Source organism: Lepidothrix coronata, unplaced genomic scaffold (assembly GCF_001604755.1).
Source record: "Lepidothrix coronata isolate B3197 unplaced genomic scaffold, Lepidothrix_coronata-1.0 Scaffold41, whole genome shotgun sequence".
Taxonomy (NCBI): Eukaryota; Metazoa; Chordata; class Aves; order Passeriformes; family Pipridae; genus Lepidothrix; species Lepidothrix coronata.
In genome coordinates, this window is record NW_016690221.1 from 678,634 (window position 1) to 703,307 (window position 24,674).

The 24,674-nt window shown below is 41.4% G+C and overlaps 1 protein-coding gene across 5 annotated transcripts in view; it reads right to left on the reverse strand.

Annotated features, from left to right (window-relative positions):
* Positions 1-24,674, reverse strand: part of SDK1 (sidekick cell adhesion molecule 1) — a 392,652-nt gene that overhangs the window by 69,560 nt on the left and 298,418 nt on the right. For 4 of the 5 annotated variants that reach the window (XM_017813542.1, XM_017813541.1, XM_017813543.1 and 1 more), the window contains 7 exons: positions 21,586-21,777; positions 20,021-20,142; positions 12,016-12,125; positions 9,427-9,577; positions 7,260-7,497; positions 1,290-1,405; positions 827-1,016 (listed from right to left, as the gene is read on the reverse strand). In XM_017813542.1, the coding sequence (XP_017669031.1) occupies positions 827-1,016; positions 1,290-1,405; positions 7,260-7,497; positions 9,427-9,577; positions 12,016-12,125; positions 20,021-20,142; positions 21,586-21,777 (1,119 nt within the window). Of the gene's footprint in view, positions 1-826; positions 1,017-1,289; positions 1,406-7,259; positions 7,498-9,426; positions 9,578-12,015; positions 12,126-20,020; positions 20,143-21,585; positions 21,778-24,674 lie in introns of those variants that run through there. The other variant, XM_017813545.1, reaches the window with a different exon arrangement.

Sequence of the window (24,674 nt, forward strand, 5' to 3'; positions counted from 1 at the left end):
ATGAAGTTGCTAGTAGAAACCAATGTCTATTCTTTTACTATTGAGAAAAAGTTTGATGAAAAAGAGAGAGACTTAAATAGAAGCCTCCCACACTGATATGAATCTATCTATTCCTGAAAAGGTAATGAAACTAAAACTAGTTTTAGCATCCACAAAGGCAAAAATATTTTAAGTGCTGAACTAAATTTCTGTAGAATTTCATCATCAGGAATGCTCCCACCACACCAGTGTGCCCAGGGAGCACTGGGGCAAGGGGCTTGCTTGGGTTCCTTCAATACATCCAACTGCACTGGGAAGCCTCTGAGCTTAAGGGAAGTGCTGGAGGCAGCTGCAAAAGGAAGCTGGCATGATCATCTTCCAGGGTCAATGTCTTATTCTTTTTGGGGAAAAAAAAAATGGAGAATGGATTACTGAAGTTGCAAATGCCATCTTTCTCCTTCAGTCCAATCAGACCCAGATTTGTTTATTGCTTTCAATTGCAGCACTCTTTTTTATTTTTTTAGCATGACTGAACTTCAATAAGAATTTATAATTGGGCTCTAAAGTTGTTTTCAATAGAAATTATCTACACCAAGCTTCAGAGTTCAATTTTGTAAGTTTTTTTCCTCTTCACTAGCTGCAGGGAAGGAGCCCATGACCAATGGAATAGTGCTGAGTTATCCTATGTATGGCTGAAGTCCTTTGGGATCAAAATTGGAAAAAAAAATCCCCCCCAAAATCCAAGCAGCCTTAGAGTAGCTGTCAGCTACACTTGCACCACTAAAACAAAGCAGTGGTAAAAGGCTGGAGCAAATAAAATGGTTGTTTTGGTGACCTTGGAACTCACCATCATCCTTGGTTCTCTCTATCACTGCAGGAGAGCTGGGGACTCCATCCCCGATCCGGGTGAAGGCCAACACCTGGATCTCGTAGAGGACGAATTTCCGCAGGCCGGAGAGCAGGACAGACTGGGTGTGGTTCCCTCTCACTGTCTGGCTCTTTGGTTCAGAGTCCAAATCTTTTGCTTTGAAAAGTATCTGCAGGATAAACGCGGACGAAATACAGAAGGAAGGAGATTGTTGCACGAGGACCGGAGAGAGGGACACACATTTTAGATTCCTCCTTTCCACACAGTGTAAAATGAGATTATATTCACCTCTCACTCCTTTCAAAGACAACACATTTTCTGTATCTTCTCCAGCTGACTTTGGAATAATACGAATATGCAGCAGGTGAATATTATATAATGAATATAACAAAATAATTTCCTGTTAATGCATTAAAAATCAAATAAATGTGAAACTCCATACCTTGTACCCCAGGATGAGACCATTCTGTTCAGACTCGGGGACTGCAGCCCACGTCAGCAGGATCTGGGTGGAACTCACAGCTTCAGCAGTGACATTCTCAGGAGGAGCAGAGGGAACTGGAATAACATGGCATTACCAAAGAGCAGAAATAGGTAAGACAGATCAGATCATTCTGCTCCATCTGCTTAGGATTCTCCCAGACTCCCACAGATGAGTATTCAGACCCAAAAAGACTGGAATACGTTCTAGAGAATCCCTTCTCCTCTTGTATTCATTCTACATCATCTTTATATTTCAGCCTGTCTCACAATTTCTTGCCAGTTCATCTCAGAAATGACAATGTTTGTAAAGAGCTAAACATTTAATACTTTTCAGTGTCTACAGACAGACAGTAAATATTGACAGCTAAGAATAAATTTCAAGCTCTATATATTCGCAGTAATTAGAACCAAGTTTAAATTGCTGGACTTCTCCAGAAGTCTATCTCCTAGTATTTCTTTCCCACACATTTTATTTCCCTATGCCAAAAGCTGGAAATCTTTCTGAATGGGAGTTTATCTTATAGCACGATCTGTTTTAACAAGAAGTTTTACGCCATCCTGGCTTCCTATATTATCTGAAAGGAAATTATAGCATCTTGTCTGGAGCTAGCAATAATTTCCCCCACTGGATTGCACTCCCAGTTCAGTAAGAAGTTCTTTAACCTCTGAGCCTCTTGATGATGTGAGAGCGCTCAACATTTGCAATACATCAATTACAGACGGATACATTAACAGGAGGTGTATTTTCAGGGATTGATACGGTGTCAATGAGAGATGCCTGTTTCATTTATGTTGCAAAATCAGCTCTTATGAAACCAGAAACGTCATTAGAACTGATGGCACAGGAACACTGTAATTTTCTCTGACTCCAGAGAAGAGCAAACTTGCATTTTCCCCGTGCCATTAAAACTCGGAGAGCTGTAGAACCACACAACTGCAGGCTTTTGTAGGCAAGCCTAATAGCATGTCACGTTATGCAAGCAGGATTTGAGGCTATTTTTAAGAGTTCACATTTTATGCTGCCCTTTCGCATTCTTTCCCTGTGGCATTTCCAACATCTGAAGGGTACAATCTTTTCTAAAGCCTGATACACCTGTCAGACCTCAAGAGAACATTCCCCAAGTTATGTTACACAAGCACTTAGGGACAGTAAGGCTTGATTAGGTCCTGAATCTATCACAAAAAGGAGCCCAATTCTCTGCCAAAAGGAATGCTTTCCTGGCTGTCCAAATGAAAGAACAGACCTTCTGTTTTGCAGGCGAGCTCCTGAAGCTCCTAGTAACATGAATGAGATAATGAGTATGACACCAGAATTAATATAAATTGAAACCTCCCCCCCCCCCCAAAATGTACCACTCCCACCCTTGTGCACTCAAGGTTAACAGCAGAGATAGTAATTTCTGAAACAATTTCCCTGTTACCAATTATTTGGGACATGAGAAACAGAGCACCATCACACAACACTGCAGCGGACTAAAATCCAATTTTTTTCCCCTCCAACACTGAAGTGACTTTTTTTTTTTTTTTCTTAAATCTTTTGCTAGATTTATCCCCCACAAGGATATAATTATGTTTAAGGAAAATAGATTGCCAGGAGCCATGAATGTCTTTGGATAGCTGCCATTACTTTATCTGTAGATCTTCACAAAGAGCTACTCCCACATGAATCACTTCTGGAGAGAGAAAGGGTGGAGGTGGGTCGCAGGGAACCAGGATGTGTAGGGGAAAGAAGCCCTTTCCAGCCACATTTATTTTTATTTTATCTGTTTTGAAGCCTTTCGAGAGAGAAAAAAGTTACTTTATTTTACAAATATTTCTTTTCCTCTTTGATCAGCAGCCATCAGCCGTCCTGAATTCACAGAAGGTGGAGGCTGTGCCCGGGCTGGCCCTGAGTGCAGCCTCACTTTGAGGTGTGTGTGATCAGGCTGCTGGCAGGGGCACTCAAAAGCTTTCAAAGGAGAGAATGGTCTGTCTGAAGGTTCATTAGCCCAGACTCTGCTCAATTCCCAGTGACAGAGCAGCTAAATGTCCCCTCTCCTGGAAGGGAATCTAAATCCAATGCCTAAATGGCAAAAATCCTCGTGTTCATTGAGTGTCCTTTAACTGTTCAGTTCTCATATCAGCGCTGAGAATTTTATTCTAATATGGACGAATGAATTCAGGACCTGCAAATGATTTTATGGATCTTACTGTTGCCAGTCTTTTATCAAGTAACAGACTTTGATCGACCCTTTAAGAATTAATTGAAACATAACCTTCATTTTTCTGACCCTTCTCCTCTCTCAGGAAGCCACGATTCAAAGAAATTATAGTTTGCTAAGACTAATTAGTGAGTGAGGCACATAATCCCTCTTTTCCTCTGCAAGCTCCCTTCTCTAATGCTGGTTTCCTTAACTGTTGCACTGAAGACTTTGTTATAAGCTCCAAAGCTGAGTTCTCATTAGTAACCTGCAAGAATAGTACAGAAGCCAAGCAACAGTGTCCAAAAAAATCCCAGAGCTTTAACAAAATGAACCGGAAACGCTGAAACTAAACGATGAGCTAATCCAGCAAACTGCCAGCTGCACGGTGCACTTCTGAAGATCAAACGTAGGAAATTATAGAGTTACTGGCACTTTGCACTGCAACTTCAATAAGAGCTCAAGTTTTAAGGTTATCCATGTTGGCATCTAAGATCATGCATCCTCTTTCTACATCTGACATAGCCACATTTGATGTATAGCAAATTATGTCGTTTTATGTCTCTAACTGGGCCAAAAGCAGCTTTTAATAAGCTAGCCTGTATTCTGGCTTTCTAAGAAAGCTACAGAGTGGGATGCAGTGGTTCTCTCCATTTTTGCAGCTCATTTTAGCTGCACATCCCTCACTCCTTTTTTGCAAGCAAAAATTAGAGCGGCATATTGTACCTCTGACGTCAACTAAGAAGTGCAAACTTCCAGCAAGGTATGTGGCAAAAGTAGCATAGCTACAGCACACATCCATTTTGCCCATAAAATTATATATTGCAGGCCAAATTCTCAGCTTGTATAAACTGACAAATTCCCACAGTGACATTGGACCACATTTGAATTAGCAGGCGATGCTTTATCATGGCACAGTAAGTGCTTCGTGAAGGTCAGCCTCCAAAGCACCAGGAGATTGATCCTTGCCATGGATGTGTGACCATGCTCCTAGAGTAGCTCATCCTGTAAGAAGAGTATACACATTCATGCAGCTGAATATTAAGAGCACAAAAATCCATTAAGGCGCTAGGTTAGGTGTATTGGAGATGAATTTTTTTGAGAACAAGAGGGTCTGTAAGAGGAAGCAGCCCTGCCAAGGTTGTTCTAATACATCAGATGTCTTTGTATTTTCTTCCTTTCTCTATATTTTCCTACAACTGTTGTCAATTTATTGAGTGGAATCTGAGCTTGTTACTCTGCAGTTATTTTACACTGTAAAATTTAATGAGCTATTTAATTTCTAATGTTATAAAAAACATTTTGGATTGATAAAACCCATCCTGTTTAAAAATTCTAATTAATCTCCCTTCATCTTCAGCTGCTTGCAACCCTACCTCAGATTTTCATTTTAGGGTTTTCTAACTGTTTTTCAAGCCTGGGTTACCAAAGCCTACAGGATTATTTATTCTCTCATAGTTTCTTTGTTTTCTTTGGTTTTATATTCAAGAGCATCAGAAAGCAGTGATTACCTGTAATGACACACTCCACTATTGTTGGCATGTGTGCTCAGCTATTAGTGATGGGATTGCACAACCTAAAATAAACAGAAGTGCTCAAGTACAGCTTTATTTTCAATAAAGATTTTGAACTTCAGTGGCTGCACCGTCATCAGGTGCCATGACCTGGTTTGGTGCCCAGGCTTTAACTCCTGAACTCCTTGGACAATGTCAAATAGAACTGTGAGTTCTGTCAATGAACCACCACATAATCCTGGCCAAGGCTCCTCTGGCCAGCTGTGAGGGATGTTTACAATCCACAGCACCAGCAAAAACAACTTCCCTGACTCTGTATCTAAAAAACAGAAAGAGAAATATTTAGGACACCTGCTTCTGAAGCGCTTTGAAAACATAAGCGATAAACAGAATTTTTCTTATAGTTAAGAAGACAGACCTAAAAGTGCTTTGACCTTTCTCTCTGGCTTTAAATATCTTTTATTTGCATTTTAACCCCATTTGACTGTGCATACAGGTTAATTCCAGATTCCCTGAAGTGCTTTCATACAGCCTGCTGCTATGCCAGCGTGTCTTGTATATTCTAAATCTAAGAAGATACAGCCAAAAGTCTGAGCCCTGACTTGCTCTGTGCAGAGAATCAGATGTCAGTATCAAAGAAAACACTTGGAAAAAACCAAATGAGTCCTTACGCCCAAATCACAGCTTTGTGCTATTTTGATCCCGGTTTCTGTGTGTGCCTCCTACAATCAGTTTCAAGTCAACCTTCTCTTAATACTGCCAGAGAAAATGCCAAATCCACGAGTAACCTCTGATCTTTAGATGCTGAGCAGGAGCCCTGTAATCCTAAGGTTTTATGAAATGACTTAATCTCAGCATTTACTACATTTCAAAAGAAGTGTTTGAAGAGCAGCGGAAAGGAGAAAGTGGAGGATGAGATATCTTTTTATTATGACACAGAACACTTCAGAACTGTTTTGCCTGGGTCGTGCTATCTCTAACTCCAGCACAAGCCTTGTTTAAAATACCTCTGGCAACAGCTTTCCAATTACTACTTCCCAAAAAGCTGCACTTTAATGGAGGGGGATGACTTTGTTTAGCCTTCTCCCTGGCTAGTTCAAAGGGGAGTTATCTGAACCAGCAGACCAAACCCTGCCGTGAGTGTTCATGCTTCCCACCAAGTAACACTGCGTGGTACCCAGTGCACAGACATGCATATGTAAGGGCAGGGTATGCATAGGATTAAATCCCAAAACTTTTTTAATGAAGAAAAATCGGAAAAAATAACAGGAAAAAATATTGGTGTTGAATCTTGCATAAATACGGGTCATAAAGAGCTGTTACTATTAAACTTTTAAACCGTATATGTCACCTACTTTGTTACTTACTTGAAATATAAATTTTAATTTCCCAGATGCACATAGGGCAGGTTTGGAAATAGGTTTTGTGGAAGTCAACTGCTAGAGAGCAGCTTTTCAACATCTGCCTTTATTGTTGCTACTTGAGCAAACAGCAATTTACTGTTTCCTGAGAGTGACAGTTTCCTTCTGATATTTGAAGTCTCTGTGCTTGCCTGGACAATTCAAGTTGACAATACAGTCCTTGTGCTCTAAGTCTATAAGCAGGTTATATCTATAAAGCCTTGTACACACAATTTTGGAAGGCAGGTTTGAAAACGTGCCATCAAAATCTCAGATAATTATTTCATTTCTGTCTGTGTAATCATCTCTCTGAAGTGACTTGTGCCCTTTTAGAAATATTTGATGCTTGAAATGAAACTTCAGGTAACCACAGCTGTGAGAAAATCTGCCTCAGAGGAAAGAGGGAAAATTAGGGGCAATGGGGTACTGGGGAGGAAGAGGAGGCAGGAGAAAGCAACTCAACCAGAGAAATCTGTATACAAGCCTCTCCTTGTGTTGTCCATACTGCTGCCAAACTGGGGCAGGAATGGGGAGAGGTGGTTTTGTTTGCTTTAAATGAATAACCTGCAGGTTTGTGCATGACAGCAGGGTAGGAATGAAAAATAAATAACTCCTCCAAATGTCTCGCTATATGTCTTTTTACCTTTAGTGCATCTAGAGACTGGGGTTTTTTAATTTCACTTTTGATTTAATGGATCAGCAAGCAAAAAAACCCCCACCTAACAGCAACAACACACCAAACCAAAAAAAAATTAATTAAAAGCTGAACAAAAGGGCAGAAAAGCAGTGAATTCTCAGGTGTGCCTGTCCCAGAAGCTTTGGTGCTTTCACTCACCAGACTCCCGGGTACGGCCCCTCACGACTTCGCTCCACGGCCCTGCCCCGATGGCGTTGAAGGCCTGGATCTGCAGCTCGTACTCTGTCCACTCCTCCAGGTCTTCAACCGTGTACTCCCTCTCCAGTCTGTCATTAATGACCTTCGTGAGGACAGGGGACTGCAGGTCCACACGCCAGAACCTGATCCTGTACCCCACCGACTCTGGGTTGCCGTTGTACTGCGTGTCAGGGAGGGGCTGGAAACGACAAGGAGAGACACAGGATTCCTATCAGAACACGCTGCCAGGGCTTTCCAAACTATATTCCAAGGCTGCCTGGACTAATGTAAGGCCATAGGAAGGCAAAAAAGATCAAGAGGTTGATTTTCTGGTTTATATTTCATTTCTGTGCTGCTTGAAATTTTCTTTTAATTTTTACCTTCATTTTGAGCTAAATAGATATGCTCACAAAACCAAGCCATTTGCTGTGGGTGTATCAACAGAGATGATACGAATATAATATATTTCAGAGCTTTGTGATTAATTATGGAAATGAATGATAAATTGCTGAAGCATGTGACAAATTCATTTATCGTACTTTATTTCTTTTTTTTTTTTTTTTTACTGACTCTCTGCCTACTCATTTATCAGCAGAGATTCATTCTAGTATTCTAACTCCCCAAGCAATTTCAGAGATTAAAATATGAAATAATTAGCCTACTTCACGAAGTTTAGAGTTTTTCTGCTGTAAAACTAACTGCATGATGCCACGGATGGCTGAGATTCAGTTCTGATTCACTGGGAAAGCTGGATACACATTAACATTTCACAGCTTAAAAGACTGTACCCTGCAGGCAAGCAGGGCTAGAAACGTGACCCTTATTCTGTAGGAAGGGAGGAATTCCCAGCTCCCAGGGGGACACAAATTCACCTGCAGGTCTTGAAATAAAAGAGATTGAACACTTTCAAATATTGATGTTATTAAGCATGGAAATGGTTTATCAGGTCATTTTTAAACGTGGTTGCTGTTCCTCCTGAACCCTGCACAGTGTGACTAAAGAAAAACAGCCTTCCAGGTAGCACAGTCTTAATGCTTTAAAGTCTCTTTTAAATGTTTTAAAGTCAAGGTTGTCTCTTAAAACAACCTTGAGTTAATTTTGATGGGAGATATGTAGGTCTGGATACAGAACCAGAGGTGTAACAATGTGGGCACGTTATTCACACACAAAAGCCACCAGAGAGTTACATGTGTCCTATCAAAGGAACTGCAATGGCTCTTCTATGGATGGTGAGGTGACACCTTCAAGTCTGATATTTTAGTCTTGCAAGGTTCAGAATTAAGTGCAGTGTCCTGTTGAGAAAATGGAATTATTCCTTTCTGAGCAGGAGAAAAGCCCTCTTGCTTCCAGCCTGATTTTGACTTCCAGCCATAATGAGTTTATGCATGGAAAAGCTAACATTTGGGCAAAAGGAAACCTGTGCTTCATCAACTTCACACCACAGTAACCCCAGTGGAAAATTCTGCCTAACAGGGGTGAAGAAAAACCATTCTGGAGCAGGTTAATTGCCAAGTAAATCCCAGCGTGGCAGCTCTGCAGGTAACTGAGACAGCCAAAGGGGTAAAAGGATGTCAGCAACCACAGCATCTTCTCCATCAATCATTCATTTCTGCATTTTATCACACAATTCCTCACCCTTTCAAATAAACACAATCTTCCTACAGGGGTGTAACGTGCCAGCTTTGCTGCTGTTGGACCCCAGCTCTCAGTACCACGGGACGGCTGCCAACGGCCAGGATGCACCTTCTGGGGACCGTTTTGTACAGAGCAAACAACCGAGCCCTGGAAAGCTGCAAATTGGCTCAAGTGTTACATTCCTGCCCCACGTGTTGACCCAGAGGGTGGTACTGGAGAGCCTCAAAGCCGAGGTTTCACACACAGGCACCCATTCCCCTGATGAGGTGGCAGAAATAGAAGCAGTAGGCAATTTATTTGATTAATAAGGCACTTAAGGTAAGTCTCGGATTTCCGACTATTCAGAGAAAGGAAATAATTTTGCTGTTAGTCCTCGTGCTGGATGCAAGCAGGAGGCACTCTGGACTGCTGGCCTGACCCCGGGGGGAAGCAGCCACATCCCAAGCCCCAGTACCCGGCTCCCCTCCATCCCTGTCCCCCCCGTGCTGCTCACCACCCATCGCAGCCACAGGCTGGTCTCGCTGGCCGTGCGCACGGTGACGCTCCCAGGGGACACATCTGGAGGGGCCTGCAGCGTCTGGATGACCCTGGAGGGCTGGCTCAGGGGGCTGGGACCCACCACGTTCACCTGCCTCATCCGGAACCTGGAGCGGGAGCAGAGACGCAGCGTGTGCTTGTAAGACCTCAGCCAACCATTTCCCATTTCCAGGATGGGGGAAAAGATGGGAGAATACAAATTAGGGCTCTCTAAAATGTTCCACAAAGGTCGTTGCACGCAGGTCCCCTTTGTATTCGCCGCTGAAAGCTTTATGGTAACTGCTCTCAGATCCTCTCAGGTATTTAAAAAATGAAAATGAGATTAGCTTAGGGTCTATTAGAAACTTAGGTATTTGTGTGAGAAATTTATGTTAATTATACCAGGCCTGATGAGCTTATGCTGGCAGTAAGTGATTTTCTCTTGCGATGCTTATACAATACATTCAGAAAGGTATTAAAATATCAAACTTTGGATAGTCTCATTCCCTGTCAATATAAAGAATATTCCAGCGATAACATTTCCCCTCAATTACTCATTGAAAGAGGCTGATTTATCCCCGTGCTGCATATTCAGCCTTCCTGCACAAGAAAGATTAAGTTATTTAATATGGATATGCATCTTTAAAAAATACCCTGTCTGCTTGAAACTGTCTCTCCCACAATAGAAATCCCCTATTGGGTCACAAAAGATTTAGGGAAATCTCTTTTACAGGCAGCACCAAGTAATTAAGATGTGCTGTACATTTCAGATACTCTCACCAGTCATAAGCAATTGGAAGTACCCAGCACTTGCACATAAACTTGACCTGTTCATACAGACTAAACACTTAATTTTGAGACCTAACGAATGAGCTTGGGAAAAGGATGAGCTAGTTAACACAGCAGTGTTTATTTACCTGCTCTGATCTCCCTGCAAATTGCACTAAAGGAAACATATTAAACAGATACTGTCCTGATTTCATACTCAAGCATTAGCCCGAAATAGAGAAAAGAAGATGGCCTGTAAAGATGTGTCTGATAATCAGCTCTCACGGTGTCTTTCCTCAGTGGGCAATGACTAAAGCTGACCAAGGGACAAAAAATCCATTTGGCAACAACTTTCTAGGTTTCAAAAATCTGTATAAAATTGCTGAACACTGAAGCAAACCCAAAAAAAGCTCCTTTCTGTGCCTGCATGAGAGGAAAAAACCCAAGCAAACTTCAAGGAGCTGCTTTACAATGAAAAAACTGAAATACAATTCTCCTCTCAGAGAAGAACTGGATGTGTGAAAGATCTCAGCATAATTTGGATCCCTCCAGAATTTAATGAATACAAGAGAGAAACGAGATACAGGAATAAGATTAAACTGAAAATTTTAAAAACAGAAAAAAACTAATTCCCCCAAATCTCTCTTATACTTCCTCACTCCTTTCTATCCCAACGACATTTCTCCATGCACCTGGCTGGGTGTGCAAGTCTTCCTTACTCTTCATGGACAGTGAACCCTGAACTCTGGTACAACCTGCACTTTACTGCTTTCAGCCTCAAGGATCCACCTTTACGAGGACAGCAAAATCCTCTTAACCTGAAGATAAATTTTCCTAAACCTCTGCACCAGAAATCTCTGGTCAAGTTCAAAAAAATTTTCAAAGAGCTCTTAGTGAAACGTTTAGCTCTGGAAGATGAGGTTTAAAACACTTCAGTGGAGAGTTAGTGAGAAATTCAGTGTGTTCTTACGTTTGTGACCAAGAGAAGAAAATTAGCCAGCACTGGATCAGTTGTAAATTATATGAGCTCTACTTGGTTGCACCTACTACCAGCTTACAACAGCACATGGGTTGGTTAATAGGCCCTTCAGCCAGCACAAAATGGACAAGTTTCTAGTAAGCTGATTTAACACTTGCCACTAGATCTCCTTGCAACCAGCCTTTACATTAGCAAGCTGGTTCATGGAAGTATTTTTCATTAGGATTGAGTACCTCAAATTCTCCAGTCTTGTCTATAGTACAGCAATGCATGGCTTGGATTGAATTGATTTAAAAATCAATCTTGTTTAACTGGGGTGCACCCATAATGCAGATCCACTTCAATCACTTTAAGCACTGCGTATATCTATTAAGCTTAACTTGGTAAATTCTTATAAACAAAGGTTTCATCTAACTGATGTTACCAAATTAAGTTAAATCAATAAAAAGATGTTTAAACTGATGTAAATATGTAATTACAGGTTTGCACCAGCTTAACTACAATTGATTTGTCACTGGCTGATGTTACACTGGTGTTCCCTTCAGAGGAAGGAAGTCACAGGGCAGCAGTTACTCCTAAAAACATTTCACTGTGCACTTGAATTTCCTTTTTAATGTTATGAGCTGTACTGTATGCAAATTACAATTAACAACATCAGATTAGCAATTTTAAGTATTAACTACGAAAACAGCAAACCTTTTCCCTTTTGTTCAGATTATAAAACCCAGCCAGCTGTTTCTGATTAGGAAAGCTGTTCCATGCTGCTATTTATTCATTATTTTTTTTTTTATGTTGCAGCTAATTACCTGCTGTTCTTACCTGTAATGAGTGTAAGGAGTAAGGTTTGGTACCTCCAGCATCTGAGCATCAGGTTCATTCTCCACCTCATGAAGACTCACCCATTCTTCCTCATCACCCAGCACACCAACCTGTACAAGGGAAAGGTAAGAAGGAATACAAATCAGACTATACATATATATAAAAATAAATATATATAACCTCTTTTACAATGTATGTCATCACAGCAGTGGAAGCACAAATGCTGTTAAACACGTACTATCCAGTTAATACTAATTTCTTACACGACAAGGCACTAGTTATTTGTAAAGAGAAAACACAGCCAAGTTAGCCAAGTTTCCTTGTACCTGTTGGGACTTTACTGGGTCCTGTGATAAGATCTATTCCAGAAAAACACCATGAGAGTGGTAATACCCTGTTCAATTTTGCTGCCACAATACGAAAGTATCAAGTAGTAATATAAGAAAATGAAAAATAGCCTTGATAATAACTCGCAGGAACTGATGCATACTAAATAAGTCTCAATGGAGGCAAAATGCCACGGAAATGAAGACAGAGAAACAAGAACAAAGTCAAAGAATAAAAGTGTTTTAACCTCATCTGCTGCTCTGCACTTAGACCAGACTTTTCCATGTGCAATCCTTTGTATTAATTAATCACAACATGTTGCCCAACATGGTCCCTCAGCTCCGGCAGTGTTAGAAGGGACTAAATGGTGATGAGAATTGAGCATTGCTTTCCATGCAGCTTCCTGGAGATTAAATGAAGATGAATCAGGGCTTAAAAGGAAGCCAATAAAGCACGAGTGAAAGGCCAGAGCGTGACCTGGGACTCTGGAACGTGGCAGCATCCGTGGGTCATGGATGAGACACAGGAGGAGCGTGGAGAATGGGAGAAGATTGCTGGGCTTCACTGTGGAGACTCTCAGGGCAGCTCAGGCAAGGCTCCCTGCTGTAATTCCCTAGCACTGTGCACAGTTACTCTGGTCTTTCAACCCTGACACAAAAGACAATACCTGTGCCCAATTCCCTCGTCCTGGTATCCACAGCCAAGGGCTGAAGGATATGAGAAGATACATGGGCAGTTATCCCCTTCAGTGTCTATTTACAGACCCGATAACCATGAAGATGCCCTATCTTTTTTCAACCTGCTGACATTATCTACTCCCACAGACTGCTGTGGCAAGAAATTCCAGAAGCTCTCAACCCACTGTGTAAAGAGCTATTTCCTTTAATCTTTTTTAAACAGATCCCTTACGAGTTCTGTATACAAGTTACAGCCACAGACACTGTCAGAGCACTTGACAGGCACCATAGCCCAAAGTATCTCACATACCCCAAGTACTTCAAATAGAAAATTAGGTTTCATTCACTCATTTTTTTTCCCCTTCAGGAGAAGCAGCCTGATTTATTTATAGATGTTTTAGTTCTTCGCTCACCCAGGACTTGGTGTGCTGCATATTTATGTTTGTGCATGAAGAAAGGACAAAAAGAAAATTAGGCCAAAGTAATAAGTTCTGCATTGCACTGTGGAAAGAAGCCTCTGTGATCTTCCCAGCAGAGCACTGCTTTCATGGAAGGATGTGGCTGAACAGGTCTTGATGGGCCTTTCAGTCTTGTTGGTGATCAAGGTCACTGCCACATAGCAAACAACATATAAAATAGATGGTGGTGAAGATTACGGACCTCTTAAAATTCCCAGTCCTAACCAAGCTCCATAAATTGTACTAAAGCTCACGGATGCAGAAGCTTGAGGGAAACAAGTTGAGACAGGTCTGAATGGTAAAACAGAACATCCCTAAACTGAAGCCAGAGAAGAAACAGATGATAAAGAGAACTAAAAAAACCCCAAGAACCTACACGAACAAAGAAAGGATGAGAGGGTTCATTTCAGTCAAAGAAACAGAGAATACTTCTTATTAAATGAGTTTTCTATTAATACTGCAGAAAGTCTACAGTAAATGCTTACTTTTGCAAATCTTCCACTTAACAGCATCACCTCCAAGGGCTGCAGTAATTATGTAGCAACAATCCACAGCACTCTGGAGGCTGCAAATAATCTCCAGTGGTGACTAAGTCGCCTTTTTATATTCTAAGAGCAGTAAGAGCTTTTCAAAATATTTCTTACATAAAAGAAAAAAAAAAAAGGGCAAAAAACCCCCAAAAGGCACCCAGGTTGCAGTTGCTGTGCAGCAGCAGGCAGGTCATTAATACACATTAAGGACCACAGGCCTGTGAGCACCTGACATGGACTCAAGCGTGAGACAAGTCCAAACCCCTGCCTGGTTTGCAGAGAGACATTTACAGGTGGGTTGGAAAGGGGGAAACATTGAGGATCCTGTGCTGTTTGAGAAGCAGGACTCTGGCAAGCGCCTCAGAAGCCACCCAGGAGGCAGATTTCTGGGATGATGGGTGCAGTCTATGAGGAAATGGCAGATTCTAACCAAGCCCAGAACGTTGGTTGTTCCCAGGCTCAGGAGCCAGCTGGTAACAGTTGGTCAATACCTGTTCTGGGATGTGGGGGACCGTGGGCAAAGTGGCAGCACAGACAGTCCCAAATTAACCACTTTTAGACTAATTTTTAAATTACCGGCAGAGAGGCAAAAAACACAACCACAGGCATATTTCTGTGATTTAGGAAAAGATTTTAAGAAAAATACATCAGGAACTTGCTTTAGTTAGAATAATACCTCGTAATGTTCCCTGGATTTGCCGCCAGCATTTGGGAAATTAACTTCTATTGAAATCAGTAGCATATTTTAGATATTTTTGTAGGGAGTTTTTTCAAAGCAAGAGGATTGAATGTTTAATAGCTGTAGGGTAGCTTGGTGAACAGCCTGGGGACTTCTGCATGACCTCTCACTTGTGTGAGGTCATGCAGAATGACCAATTCTAGGTCTGTGTTACTCAAAAGAAGTTTCACTTATTTATTTTATATATAATATATATATGTGTGTGTGTATATATATATATATATTCTCAAGTGAATCTTGGAAGAAAACCTTCAGTGATGGGCTTCTGTGTTTTTAACTTCCCCGAGATCTATAGCAGATTCCAAGTTTCAGGCTCTGGAAGGAAAAGGAAATTATTTTTTGCTGAAACACTCTGATGTCAGATCAGAGGAAACGTATCAGTTTCAAGAATCCGAGTACAAAGGGATTCCCACGGGGCAAAAAGAACCACGGGCAGTGGTAGGGATAAAAGAGTCCTTTGAGGGGCAAGAGAGCCCACTCTGAGCAGCTCTGCATAAAATCAAGTGAAGTTAAAGGCTTCTTTCTTGTAGCTGTTTTTTTGGATAACAGTGTGTGCAAACTTCAGAGAAGGATCGTGTTTGTTGACAGACACACACGTATTCGTGGGTGCATTGTTTTGGGAGGCAGATGAGACACCGACTGCTTTTCTGTTATCACCAGCATAAAAACTCCTCAAGGAATGCACTCTGCATCTTCCCAGTTCCCTGTGGAACAGGGCTACAATCCCCAGGGACCCCAGGACTGCCACAATAAAAACACCCATGTCCCCCGAGACACTTCATATAACGCTCCATAACAATCAGCCATCACTAGTTAGCACATATTCATTCCCATCTCTCAGCTGCTCCCAAGGCATTACACTCAATAAAACGGCATATTCCTTTATTATTGAAGAAATGAGACAGCATAAAACAATATTGGAAGTGATGTCGGAACCTTTTACTTCTCTGTGCATTAGTTTCTCCTTTTCTTAAAAAGAAAATGTTACATATTTTATAAAATGACTTAACATTTTCTGATGGAATGCACTGTATGAGAAAATTTGCAGAATTCTGACTTAAAAAAAACCACCCCAAAATAAATAAAATTTGGAACAAAAAAATCACTTGTACAAGACAGCACTGCCACCAAAATTTTGAACAGTTACGAAGCACTAACTGCAGGAAAGGATAACACAATGTTTCTGTACATTATAGAGGTACCCTGTGTTCCACTATAGTTCAAGATGTGTCAGACTTTTCATTTAAGAGGTCCATAACTCACACATTTGAAATCGCTTTGGGAGAAATTCGGTTCATGGGATGTCAGCCCGGGTGCAATTTTTTTTCTCACTAAATCCCTAAATCGATTCAGCCATTTTTGATTTAAAGATTGTCAAAGGCATAAAATTGTCAGAGTTTCAGACACTTTATTTACCAGCCCCAAAGTGAAAACGACACCAGGAGAATCACCTGGCACAATGGATGAATCCTATCTGGGTCACTGACTTAACCCACGGAACCAGATAAACTCACGGGTAAAGTTGCAACCCCTTTCCCAACTCACAGCTTTAGAAGGGAATACATGTGATAATACTTTAAAGGTTTTACCACTTTGAAACTCTGCTACTGCTCACCATGACATTCACACAAAATCTCTCTAAAAACAGCAGAAAGGCTTTAAGCAAAAACTCTCTATAATAGCCCATGTACTCGTGGCTCCAGGAAATGTAATACCTCTTCAGAAATGGCTTTCAGCTGTTCCACAGGTCTTCTGCTGCCTGCAAATGACATTAATCACCAGAAAAATGCACCAAACTGGGCAGAAGTTATCCCAGCTTTTCCAATCAGCCACTGGAAAGCTCAATGGTATGGATTGAGCACCCACCAAGGCAAAGTGATGATGGGTTGAAATTGGATGTATCATTAAGGTTCCTTCCAACCCAAACCATTCTATGATTCATTTATGTACTTCTCCTGACAAAACCCCAGGAACAATCCAACACAAGAAAAATAAGCTGAAATTGGATTGCAAACATGAAACTACATGAGCACCAGCAGGGATTCATGGTCATTCTTGGCTGAAAATTGCCAGAAAAAATGTCTGCAATATATTTCCTGACTGCATCTGAGAGTACAGGATGGCTGGAAGGATTTACTGAAATTCCTTGTGCAGGAACAAGTTACCTGTGAGTGTCAGTGCCACAAGGCAGCTACTGCTGGTCCCTCTGAACAAGTGTCAGCAGAACCTTTATATTACATTTGACCCTCTTCTCTTTAGATTCTACTCTGTGTGATGGGAAAAAAAATGTTAGAAGTATTTTTTAAATAGCATTAGTACATCCAGTTTCTCCAGTCCTGAGTCTAGATAAGAAGATGGAAAAGAAACAACCTAGTGATAATTTTAAGAAATCCCTTCAAAAGCACAGAATGCAGCTTCACTAGAAACACAGCAATGGGATTTGTAACACTTGATATTTCAGTATCTACCAACACTAAACTCTTAACGACCTGATCTCCTCTCATGTTCATTGACATAATTGAGAATTAGTTCCACAGCGGCTCCCGTGAATTTACACCCCAGCACAAAAAGCAGAAACCGAGGCCAGATGCCCAAAATGTCACGTCAACTGGAATTCCCAGCTGTGTTTTTCATCCAAATTGTTTCATGAAGTATCAGACTTCAAAAATGGCTCTTAGCCAAACCGGAGTACTTGGAACATTTTCCTAGACCTGCCCTCACCAAGGAAGCTTTCTGCCAAATCAAGGAACAAAGAAGAAAACCACGTTGGTGGCAGGTTGTTTGTGTGTGTGAATATAAAACAGCTGAATTTTGTCTGTAAGGACTTGGCCTTTCAGAGTGAAAGGTATATTCCCAGTAAAGATGGAAGAGAAGAGTCAGAAAATAAGGGATGCCCAATGCAAAGCTATTGCCCAGCTTACAGAGGGGGACAGAAGTGAAGTGCACAATGTACAGATTAGTGTTTTATAATTAAATGTGATCCTATCACTTGGCAATACCATCTGTTTTAAAATCATAGTATGCAAAACCACCCCTTAAGTGGCTTTTAATTTAATGCTAAGGCATGAAACACTTAACACTGCTATTAAAAGCTGTAAATGGGTCAGTGAATGAAAGATCCAGAAGGACAAAAATCCTCCCTACAGTTCTGTTCAGGAAATACTGTTGTAGGTGAGGTATAACCACTGCCCTTCAATCTTTAACACAGTCTTAAGGAACAATTATGGTTGTCTATGCTAAAATACAGATGTTCCAACAGCAGTCTGCACCTCAGCACAGAAATATCCCAGCTTAGAACAGACTCCATGAAAGGCAGAAATGAGGACTGGGGTGTCACTGGCAGCTCTTTTGCAAAAGCTCACGTGTCTGTGAAAGGTGGGCAGGGAAATCCGTGAGGTCCACAGGGCAGGTCCAAGGCAGCTTAAATCCAAGTCAGGATGGAGGCATTTCTGCCCTCATCTCTGCTCCCAGTGCCATGGTCTCAACCCCTTCCCCTTACAATGATGCTCCTCTGATCACACACAGCCCATGCAGAGAGTTGATCTGTCTGAAACTCCTTTGTTCTGGGCTGGATCAAGGCTTGCAGCCGCCCTGTGTATGATCCTGCCTGGGTCAGGGCATGCAGGAGGAGGAAAGGTTTGATAAGTGGGATGGGGATGGGGAGAGGAAACGGGAGCAGGACAACAAGAGTTCTGGTTTAGATTGGCTAAAGGTGCTGTGAAATTGCACTTCAGGAGAGAAAGAGTTTGAGAGGAGTGCTGGCAGAAAGGGGCTGTGAACAAAGGATTATACGCAGCTGTCATCCTGGAAACAGGATTTGCTGTATCCTTAAGGACTCACCAATTTCTCTGCATACCTGAAAAGACTTTTGTTAATCAGGTGAGAAAGAATTTTTCTTTTTTTATTAAATCCACTGGGAACTACATTTGTTGTGCCCAAGCTGAACAGTGAGGTGTGGTGTGCTGAAAAAGACTGCCCAGACTCTACAAGGACTTTGGGGTGCTCCTTCCCCAGATGGAGCAAATAATTCCAGGATCTACCAGAACCACAAACCCCTTGACTTTAGCAGCAATGCATAAGATATTGATGAGGGTTTGTGAACAAGAAAGACCCTCCCTTCCCTCCTTGCACCACCAAGGACCATTCCAACCCCTGCTGGTACCCAGGGCTCTTCAAGGATGCAGATGAACTTCACGGTAATTATTATTGCAGTTTTAAAGCATTCAAATTTATTTCACTTCAGTGGCATTTTGCAACTCACTGAATTAGCAAATTCCCAGCAATATCAATGTGGTGTTCCAGCAGGAAAATGCTTCTCAGAATGTGCTAAGACACCATATTATTGGATTTCAGTGTTTAATTCCGTAATATGCAATAATGTGTATATAAATGGCACGAAATGTACCAACTTGTTCACAACAATCTCATTACCAAGTGAAGTGATTGTATCAACATGTCTAAGTGGTGATGGTGATTTAAGAAGTCCAACATTTGGTCTTAAAAACAGATTATATTATTTATAAAGATCTGTGGGTGGAAAGGAAGAAGCAAAGCTCATCTGTCAGGAGAACAAATGAGGAATACATAACTCCTCCAAGGCAGAATGACAGCAGAAAGAGGGATATTGTTTAAAGCTGATGAAGATGAGAATTCATCCTATTCATATCTAGAGGCATGAATAGAAAACCTTGGTATATTCCATTACAAGACAGAAAAATACACTCAATCTCACAAATAATGGTATCTTTACTGTTCAGTGCAATTTCTTCTATACTTCCGAGTCTACGAAATGATAATTCCAGGTTTGCATGTGATTTGAAAAGACACCTCACAGAACCTAAACACAGGTTTCAAATCCTTTTTAAAAATCAATGGATGGACTAAAGCTCTGCTCTGTGTGTTGCTTATGATGTGTCTGGTGTTCTTCTGGAAATAAACAACCCAGCTTTACAAAAATCCATGTGATTTCTTTAAAGGATAAGCATTCTCACATATATATATATATATTATAAATCACATTTTCCTTTTATTCCTTGGAACAGAATTCACAGTATTCATATGGCCCTTTTTTCCCTGGCTGACACACAAACATTTCCCAGCTGAGCCTCTCAAGCTCCCTGGCATCCCACCCTTCCCAGGACCCCTTGAACAGCTACCACCAGGCCATTTACAGAGGAGACGTGATCCAAAGTTAAACAAAAGCTGTAATCCAAACAGCAATTCACCATTTGGACCCTCAGAGACTTCATTAAGAGACTTCTGTCAGGGACATACCTGGCCTTCAACTATCCACTTGGAGATGGAGGTTTTGCCGTCGTATCCTGGACGGAATTGAAGTGTGGCAGAGCGAGGGCTGATGTTGGAAATCACCAGGTTGGATGGAGCACCTGGAAGTTCTGGAGAAACAGAAATGTAAATGAGAGGTAGAAAGACTCTTTGTCTAGGGCCCTGTAACACAAGCTGAAATTCAGTGTTTCAACATATAAAATACCTTGGTAACAATTATAACAATTTTAAAATTCCTGTAGCAAACAAAGAGGGTGACCATCCTACAAAGGTAGCCCCAATCAAATCTTTGCCTTGCATTAGTCAAACTTACACTGGCATTTACATTTTTTATATCATCTGAACTAACAACAAAAGCAAGTCCAGGAAAGAGATATTAAATATAGATTGTTTAGAATAAATTCTCAGTAGTACCTGCATTTTTAAGAAACGGAAATAACTATTATAATCAGTAATTACCTAGTGGAAGGTGTCCCTGCCCATTACAGGGGTTTGGAAACAGATGATCTTTAAGGTCACTTCCAACCCAAACAATTCTGTGATTCTATGACAACATTACACTCTGTGCAAGTGCAACAGGCCGAAAATGGGCAGGTTTTTGGCGTGTCTTTCAAGCATGCAGGAATACACAATATTTCTTTATTCTTACTTCACATTTGTGGGAACCGTGATCGATAAACTAACCCTGCCCAAGTAGAATATTGCTGTTATCTGGCTAACAACAGGGAGCATGGCATTGATCCAGTCTACAGATTGTCACAATTACCTATGATTGGGGAAAAGAAAGGCAAACATACTTCAGGACATAGAGAAAACTTCAAAATACTGCAGAAAGGAAAAACTGGATTATTCTCAGCAACACACAATAACTGCTCCACTTTGGAAAATTCTGCTTCTATAACCTATATATTAACTGAAACTGCTTGTCTGAGGTATGAATTGGCTATTCAGTTTGCTTTTTATACTGGATGAGGGAGAGTGTAGAATTTTTAAACCAAAATGCAAAATGGGTAAATGTACAGGTGCCCAAATGGTAACTCAGACAACGTGGGACAAAAAAAACCTCTTCCCAAATCTTTCTCAGGCCACAACTTCAAAATCTTGTAAATAAGATTGTAGTTTCACTATTCAAGTGACCTCTCATGGTTGAAATAACCTATACTGCTCCTACAAGGAAAAACCTTTTCCTCTTAGCATCCAAACCTTATCTTTCCCCCCAAAGCAACGCTTTTTGAATAGATTCAGGCTTAGTTCGTATGTTACTTTGTAAATGTCAAGGGATTCTGTGTTGTACCCACTTTATTACTTTGTCATACTTCCAACTTCTTTTGTATTTGTATTGAACAGCCTCAACTTTCTGGAATTTTCCAACTGTGAGTGTGTCCGTGCTCACATTTCAATCTGTCCCACAGATTAAATTTAAATTACGCGGTCAAGAATTTCAACGCTTCACAAGCAAAACCATTTTTATTACTTCCGAAGTAACCCGCGACGGGAACAACAAAACACGAGGTATTGGCACCTTTTCTTTTGTTTCATGGAGTTTTACCAACCTGGGGGCACACCAGAGGAGATGGTGGAGGACGTGACCCACCCGCTCCCTTTCGCGGTCACAGCTGCCACCTCGATGGTGTAGGTGGTGAGGGACGAGAGCCCCGTGATCTTGTACTCCAGGGTTGTGTTGGATAGTGTGCGGGCAAGGCGAGACTCGTTCCTGCCATACATCTCCCAGGAGATCTGGTACCCTGAGAAACAACCACACACAAGTCAAGGGGGCCGTAGTTTTCCTTCCACAGCCCAGTTTCACCACAGCCCACAGACTGGTAAATTCCTGTGGCAGCACGATTTGCCTGTGGTCCATGGTGGATCATTGTTCCTTACCCCACTCCACTGTGGTCACCTTTTATAAGCAGAGAAAAAGCCCTTGAGGTAAATGTAAACTAAAGTAATGTAAACTAAATGTAAACTAAACTGGCTAAAATACCCCAAGTATTTTTCAGATATTGTTATTTCCAATAAACAATTGATGTAGGTACCCTATGGGGCATCATCTGCCTATCAGATTACAGATGAGGGAGGACATGAGGTCTCAACAGACTGTCTCTTTTTGCTGTGACAATACAGTACTTGCTAAGAAATGCCTTGGAAACCTGGGGATAATCTCACAGGACTTTCACTCTGTGAACTCTGTGAAGCAAACAGGAAGAAACAAGGACTTTGGAAAATATAATATCTGCTCACCAGCTGGAATATCTAATTAAAAATCTATATGTGCTTAGTAGGGCTACTCCCTTTCCAGGCTGAAGTAACCTTCACTGCTGTATATCTAGAAATACTTAGAAATCTGACAATAACAATCAGGCAGGAACATTGTGGGAATCTTCCAGGAACTGAAAAACCTCTACTCCCCACTGCTTCTTCCTCGCACAAATCCTTCAGCAGGGTGAATCATTATCCTTTCTTTCAAAACCATCATGGAGCCAATGCATTGTCCAAAGCTGCACTTGCCCTGACCTCCATATTATTCTTCTATCATAACCAGGCTTCCTTTTTATCACTTTGATAACCACTTGCCTTCCAAGAACTTTTGAAACTTTCTACTGTCTGATTTGCTCAATTTTACCTCCAAATCTGCTTGTCCTCCTCCTGCCCAGTCCTACTTTATTCTCGTTTGAACCTACGTGAACCTTGCTGTGCCAGTCTCCAGAGAGCGTGTCTGAAAAGTTTGCTTGATTGCAGCTTTCTTTGTGATTTGACTCAGAGGGTGAAAAAAAAAAATACACATAGCTCTTGAATGCCTGTGAAATTGGAGTGAGTGAAAAGGACTAACAGAAAGGAATCCCACTGTGTGAACCATGCAGGAGGCAAACTGGCTAGAGAAACTCCCTACTGGGTTCATGTTCCCATCATCTAAGATGAGGAATTCAGACCAGCTGAGAGGCTTGAGGCTTTTTCTTCCCCATTTTTTTTTTAAAATAAAAAATCATGATAAGCTGATTAACATATATGAACTGACGTAGCAAAATCCCTTATGGTATTAATCAACAAGAAAACATCATCTCATGAGCTAAAAGCATGGTGAGACAAATATTTCTGTGAGAGTTTGAGAGGTGTGAGATGTTCTCTGTCCTCTCTGTGAGTTGCCATTACTGATGGAGATTCATCTTAACCTGATTTTGCATGAAAATGGGCCCGGAGTGCTCACATAGTCACTAATTAACTTTTCAGGTGAGGGGGCAGTGATAAAGAGAGGTGATGCTTCAACAATTCCATCTACACCACAAAGGCTTCTTTGACTGTGAACTACAGAGGGGAAGGGAAGAAACTCCTGAATGCTCATCTGGAACTGGTTTTAAACAAGTGTCTGAGTGGGAATTAATTAACTCAGTAAATTACCAATGTCTTGGAAACACTGTGGTGTTCTGCTGCCTTCTGAAAAGGCTTAAGAATCATTTATCAGATCAGAGTTGATGTAGCACAGGCAGGATTATAATCTGTGGGAACATTTTGACAAAATTTAAGGACTCTGTTGCCTCTATTAACAGAGGATGAGCAGAAAGGTGGGGGATGATTGTCTCCTGCCTTTGGTGCTCAGTGAAGAGGCACGGAGGAGTTGCAAACAGAAGGACCATCACAAACACCCTTTTCTTTCATTAGCTGTGGGTGCAGTTTGTTCCAGACAATAAATAACCAGAGGAAGATAAGCAGGGGACTTTTAATGCTCCCTCTGTCCATTTGTTGCTTACAGACAATAGAAAGTGTCATTCACCATGCACCAGGCAATCTTCAGTGATTGAGGTATCTTCTCTCCCATCTAGATAAGCTCAGGTTATATATCAAACGCTGGTGATTATTCTTTGGACATTTTATGTTTTCTCCCTGGTGACCACAGGATGAGCCCCAGCTTTCCCGTCCATTAGGCACAGAGTCTCTATGTATCTATTTTCTGAGAAAATGTTCACTAGGAAAACTGTCCTGAGTTCACGTGTGTAAATTGAAGAAAAGGCAAACAGGCAGCATTTGCTGCCAGATATTTCAGCCCTGGATGTATAGTTAAATTCTAGTCATATAAAAGATGAGAAGAGAAAATCTGTACACACACGGTGAGCAGATACAAAGCCAAAAGCAACCAAGCATAACAAAAACAGATGAAAAAAAACTGCAGAAGGAAAGGAACAACAACCACTGTACCCCCCAAGTAGCACTTAAGCCACGCTGGCTGACAGATGGGCAGAACTTTGGGACATGTGGTTGGTGGAAACACACTCCCTGTGTTACAGACGTGATCCCTGCCAGAAACGTGTGTGGGGCAGAGAGGGTTTCCTCTGGCTCTGGTGTGAGTGAGAACAGGAAAGGTGCCACAGAGCCTTCCCCTGTGCTTTGGCACTCCTCAAAATGCTGCCTAACGGGAACTAATGACCAGAGGAGTTTCAGAAATAATTTTCTGGTGATATGGAGTAAATTCTGTACACGGGAGCAGTACACCCAATCACAAACTGTCTGTCTACATCCAGGGCCTCATAAATCAATGTTTACTGAGGGAACGAGGAAGATACTGAGATTTACAGCAGAGTAATGGGCAATTTCCCAGCTCAGGTTGGCTGCTGGGTACCCTGTCTGTGCTTCCCTCCTCCCAGTGCTG